Source organism: Nicotiana attenuata, chromosome 7 (genome assembly GCF_001879085.1).
Source record: "Nicotiana attenuata strain UT chromosome 7, NIATTr2, whole genome shotgun sequence".
Classification (NCBI taxonomy): Eukaryota; Viridiplantae; Streptophyta; class Magnoliopsida; order Solanales; family Solanaceae; genus Nicotiana; species Nicotiana attenuata.
This window is the reverse complement of record NC_031995.1, coordinates 2,230,078-2,236,240: the sequence shown is the minus strand read 5'-3', so window position 1 is coordinate 2,236,240 and position 6,163 is coordinate 2,230,078. Positions and strand designations below refer to the sequence as shown.

Genomic DNA, 6,163 nt, shown 5'->3' with positions numbered 1-6,163 from the left:
AAAAATCACGTGCTCACAGGATGATTAATATTTGAATTGAGTGCAGTCAGTTTAAGTTTGAAAGCATAGCATAAATTTTGAAAATACGGTCCAATTTAGAAAATAGAATGATAAAAATTATTTGAATTTGAGATGAGAAAGTTATTTAATATTTATCTATATTATATTTGAATGAGTGTGGTAGAAACAGATACTAAATTCTAACAAGCTAATAAAAATCCACATGACAGTGCAATAATATTAGGAATTGAATATTATAATATCAAGAATAAATAATAAATAGAGAAAAAACAAAAATTAAGATTTTTTTATCATAGAGAAAAAGGGTAAAAACTAATTTAAATTTGATATGAGAAAGTTTTTTATATTGGGATAAGAAAAGTCATAATATGGATAAGTCCACGAAACTCAAGTCTAATAGATAAAATCAAAAACTAAAAATATTGAATAATAAAAATAAATTAGAGATAATGTAAGGATATTTATAATCATACGTTTAGAGAATAAAATAAAGTAAATATACAATACTTAAAAATATTATTATAAACTAAATAATTTAAAATTTTCAAGCAATATTTTTAAAACAAACTATATATATTTATTTTATGATTAAGAAAATTATATATTTATCTATATTATATTGAAGAATATTAATTGATAATGATATTAAATAAAGATACAAGTTAATGAAAAGTAACATAACGTAATAAGACTATATATTGGATTAAAAAATAGCAAAATTACTTAAATTATTAAAAATTTACTATTAGAAATGAAAGGGAAAGACTATTTGAATTTGAGATTAGAAAGTTCTTAAAAGCCAATTTTGTATCAATAGATTACAAAATAAATACACGTAATACAAAAATAATTATAAGAAAATTCAATAGATTTGAAACATTATAAAAGAACTTATATATTATTTTTTAGACTAATTCAAAGTTATATTTTAAAATAAAATATGATATAAATGTTCCCGATTGAGAACTATCAAATATAAGAAAAGTATCATACTTCAGTTTGAATTTTTAATTGAATAGAAAGTTGAAATTATGTTTATTTTGAGTATAGGTAAAAAAATTATGTATAAAGAGGAAAATAGAGATAGTGCGAGGATACTTATATTTATAAATTTATTAAAAATAAATAAATTAAATTATTAAATAGTAGTCAAAAATATTACTAATAGATTTAAATGATGGAAAAGATCCGAGTAAGTGGATAATAGTGTAAAATACATTAAAGTTCAAGAATAATTTNCAGTTAACACAAGAATTTAACAAAAATTCACAAAAAATTGTAAAATAATAATGAAATCAATTATTTGAAACTCTTGAAATTAATTTGCTTAGGGCAAAAATCACGTGCTCACAGCCATTTCTAACCTCTACAAACCCTAATACAAACCCTAATCCACCTAAAACCTATGCGAGTTTATTAAACACTGCCGTCATAAATACGCCCATGCAAATCCTAGCTATGTTACCATTGAAACTAGTTGAGTTCCTTCATGGAGAACCAGTTGTGAAGTGGAAGATCAACTTGCAGTTCTTGGGAAATTTTCATATGGGAAGCCTGTTATAGGTGAATTACGTAAAGTGATTCCAATTCAATGTGAGATTAAGGTCATTGTTCAGTTGGCTTGATTGAAGACAATCATGTGTTAATTAGGCTGTCTTTATTGGAGGATTATGTTGATCTTTTCTCAAAGCCACCTTTTTATTTAAAGGCTCAATCAAACATGTGGCAGATGTGTTGTACAAAATGGAATCCATGTTGGACACCTAATGAAGAGACTCCAATTGCCATAGCGTGGATTAGTTTTCAAAAACTTCCTCCAAATTTCTTTGGTAAGGAATGTCTATTTTCATTAGCTCGTGCAGTTAGTAATCCATTACATGTAGACCTAGAAACTCAAAATGGGACTAGACCTTGTTGTGCTAAGGTAAAGGTGGAAGTGAATATGCTAGGTAATTTCCCTAAACGTATTAAGATTGTTGAAGAAGCTGAAGAATCTGGGCCAGAAGAGTTTAAATGGATTAGGATTAAGTATGATTATATGCCTAAATATTGCAAGCCTTGCAAGAAACAAGGGCATAGTGAGGCAGAATGCTGGGTAATTCATCCTGAATTACACAAGAGATTTGATGAAGATGTAGAGGATCAAAGCAAAGAGAAGACAGTTGTGGTGAGTATTGAAGTAATTGGTACAGCTGCATATTCAACAAAGGTTCTGTCAAGTGGAAAGGTGGTTGGTAAGCCTGCTACTAGTCATGCCAAGCAGGAATGGATACAAGCAAGGAAGAACAAATACCAACATGATAATCGGGGTCACATTGTTGACAACAAACAAGATAAGGAAGCTGACAAGGGTAAAGGGAATGCCAAACATGAGGAAGTAGCAACCAAGAACAAGTTTAATGCACTAGAGGTTGAGGAAGTTCATCAACCTACTCTACAAATTACTGAAGGCAAAGGTGAGGATCATAGCAATGGTGGGGAAAAGCAATCAAAGAAGGGCCATGAGATGGAAAAAGAAGGTAATACCGGAGTGACAAGCCCTAATCCTAAGGCTTCTGGGGTTAGGGTTGGGAAGCATAAGAATACTAAACCAGCGGGAGAACGTAATCAACAAGAACTTAAGCGTGTAAAGAAGGAAGCAGTTGAGAAAGTGTTGGAAGAGCAGCATAATGGGAACTTAGCTAAGGCTAATCATATTGTTCATAGTGATCAAAGTTCTGATGAAAAGGCTAATAAGGAATCCACAATCGACTGGGTTCATAGAAGGTTTGGAACTAGCAAAGAGGAGCTAAGGCAACTCAATGTGACTATAAACCAATCATGTCAAGATATTCCATCTCAAACATTTGCAGATTCTGGGCAGCTTGAGAACCTTGATGAGATAAACTCAACAAAGGTTGTAGGGAGTGATGCAATTGAGGTGGAGGTTGATCAACTAGGCACGACAAAGACAATAGCAGACAAAGTGAGGGACAACAGCCCACCTGGCAATAGGCTGGCGACGCCAGGCCTGGCGCCAGGGTCACCTGATGAAGCAACGATAGTTAACCCTATCCCCAGTGCAACTAGCAAGATTTTGGCATCTGTAGATGGTGTTCCGGTGTATGCATTGGAGAATAAACTTGATGATAAGTGAAGGTTAGGGATGATACAGTAGGGTCAGAGAATAGCAATGAAAATAATGATGAGCAGGCAATTGTTCTAAGAGGATCTGGGGAAATAGAGGAAGTGCCTATGGAATATGGCAACGATCAAATTATGCAGTTACATCTTAATGTTCCGCTGAAGACTCCACTACAACATTTACATGATTTAGTTACACACAATGTGGCACCAATTGATGAAGAATTAATGAGACAAAATCCTATGGAGGATGATCACAACAACCTTCAAGAATTATGCCCAGGAGGGCAGCTTCTCTATCTAAATGATAATCAAAACATTAATATGAACATAAGGTCTGTGAATACACATCAGGCCTTTCCTAGGGTGATCAACATGAATAGGGAGCATAACTTTTGTGTAGTTGCATTGATAGAGCCTTTTCAAAAGAAGAGACTCATTGATAGATATAGAAGAAAGTTGAATACGGAGACGGCTTATGAAAATATTAATGGGCATATTTGGTTGTTCTTTGATGTAGTGGTGGAATGGGAATTAGTGGAGGATACCGAGAAACAGGTGACTGTGAGAGTGCTTCACCATGACGTGGGGCAGCACATGATGATGACATTTGTTTATGCAAAATGTTCAGCAATGGAGAGGTTAGAATTGTGGGATCACTTGTATTACTTAGCAAGTGATATGAAATTGCCATGGTTGGTAGGAGGAGATTTCAATATGATATTACATGAAGATGAGAAAATAGGAAGACTACCAGTACACCTGCCTGAATATGAGGATTTTGCATTTTGTGTAAACTCTTGTAGTTTGTTTGAGCAAGGATACAAAGGAAGTCCATTTACATGGTGGAATGGGAGATCCAATGCTGCGTAAAAGATTGGATAGGATCTTTTTGAATTTGCCATTTCACAGCATGTTGCCAAAGATTGAAGTTGAACATCTAATCAGAACTGGATCAGATCATGCACCATTGTTAATGACATGTGGGGAGCAGACCACCATTTTTGTCAAGACTTTCAGGTTCTTGATCTTTTGGACTAAACATGCTACATTTATAGATGTGGTGAGGCAGAATTGGGAAGTTGATTTCATAGGGGATCCTTTTTTGATGTTCAAGCAGAGGCTCAAGAGGGTGAAGGCAGCACTGTCAAAATGGAGTAGGGAAACATTTGGTGATATCTTCAAGCAGTTGGCTATTTTGGAAGACATTGCTAGGGTGAAAGAGATGTTGTTTGAAAAAGAGCCTACAATTGAGAACATGATTGTGCTTCAAAAGGCTCAATCTGAATTGAAGAAATACTTGAGTATTGAGGAACAATATTGGAAGCAAAAAGCTGAGATGACTTGGTTTGCTGAAAGAGATAGGAATGCAAGTTTCTTTCACAATCATGTCAATGGAAAAAGAAAGAAATTGCAACTGAAGATGATCAAAAGTGGAAGTGGGGTATGGATTGAAGACTAGGAGCAATTGGCTATAGCTGCACTTGACTTCTATCAAAAATAGTTCACAAATCAAGGCGATACATCTAACTTTTCCTTGCTCAATAATGTAACATCGGTGGTCACTATGGAATAGAATTTGGAACTTAGCAGATTGCCAACAATTGAAGAGGTAAGGACAATAGTTTTTGATCTTAGTGGGGAGAGTGCTAGTGGTCACTGGCCTGTTTTATCAAACAACCTGGGATGTTATTGGTGCTGATATAGACAACATGGTGCTACACTTCTATGGAGGAGCTGCATTTCCTAAATCCATCACTCGCACCAACCTAGTGTTCCTGCCTAAGAAACCTAGAGTTGAGACCTTCTCTGACTTAAGACCTATTAGATTAAGCAACTTCATTAACAAGGTCTTGTCTAGGGTGTTACATGATAGATTGGATATTTTTTTGCCTTCCCTAATATCTCCTAATCAATCCGGATTTGTGAAGGGTAGGAGTATATTTGAGAACATCTTATTGACTCAAGAAATTATCACTGACATAGGGTTAAGGGGAAAGCTAGCTAATGTGGTGATCAAACTTGATATGGCTAAGGCCTATCATAGGGTCTCATGGAAGTACTTATTGCATGTACTAAGGAAGATGGGATTTTCTGAGCACTTCATCAACACGGTGAACTTGGTGTCAAATAACGGGTACTCGGGTATTGGTGAATGGGCAGTCCTCAGAGTTCTTTAAGTCTACAAGTGGTGTCAAGCAAGGGTATCCTCCATAACCAGCATTGTTCATTTTGTCAATTGAGGTACTATCCAGGTCTTTGAATAAGTTATTTGAAGACAGGTCATTTGTGGGATTTGGAATGCCTAAGTGGTCGGATCCTTTGAACCACTTGGCATATGCTGATGATACTATAATCTTTGCTTCTACTTATCCTCCATCCTTGAGCAAGATTATGGCAGTGTTGGGGAACTATAAGAAGATATCAGGTCAGATGATCAACAAAGATAAGAGTTCATACTACACATATTCAAAGGTTCCTAATGGATTATGTCAGGCGGTTGGAGTTATTACAGAATTTACAAGAGGTAAATTCCCCTTCACATATCTAGGGTGTCCTATTTTCTACACGAGAAGGAGGAAGGAATATTATGAGGATCTTATAAAGAAAGTAAAGGCTAAATTGCATTCATGGAAAGGAAAGCTGCTATCATTTGGAGGAAACGCAACACTCATTTCTAGTGTGTTGCGAAGTATGCCAGTCCACATGTTATCAGTCCTGCACCCACAAAAAAAATGTCCTGGAGCATCTTCATAAGATTTTTGCTAGGTTCTTTTGGAGCACAAAGGAAGAAGGGAGAAGCAGACATTGGGCCTCATGGCAAAATCTTTGCCTTCCAAAAAAGGAAGGGGGCCTAGGCTTTAGGTCCTTACATAATGTGTCGAGGGCATTGTTTGCTAAACTATGTTGGAGGTTTAGGACCAAAAAATCTTTGTGGTCTAATTTTATGTGGAATAAGTATTGCAAGAAGGAGCTACCAACGGTGGTGCAGTTTAGACGGGGCTCCCATGTTTGGAGA

At 35.4% G+C, this 6,163-nt stretch overlaps 1 protein-coding gene across 1 annotated transcript; it reads left to right on the top strand.

Moving 5' to 3' along the window:
• LOC109229775 lies at positions 4,857 to 5,901 on the top strand. Its single transcript, XM_019395329.1, has 2 exons — positions 4,857 to 5,281; positions 5,400 to 5,901. Exons 1-2 carry the CDS (start codon positions 4,857 to 4,859, stop codon positions 5,899 to 5,901), a joined length of 927 nt encoding a protein of 308 aa, XP_019250874.1.

Coding starts and splice junctions, on each gene's coding strand:
- LOC109229775 (XM_019395329.1), top strand. CDS start 4,857: ATGGTGCTACACTTCTATGGAGGAGCTGCATTTCCTAAATCCATCACT. Junction 5,282..5,399: donor AACTTGGTGTCAAATAACGG/GTACTCGGGTAT, acceptor GGTACTATCCAG/GTCTTTGAATAAGTTATTTG.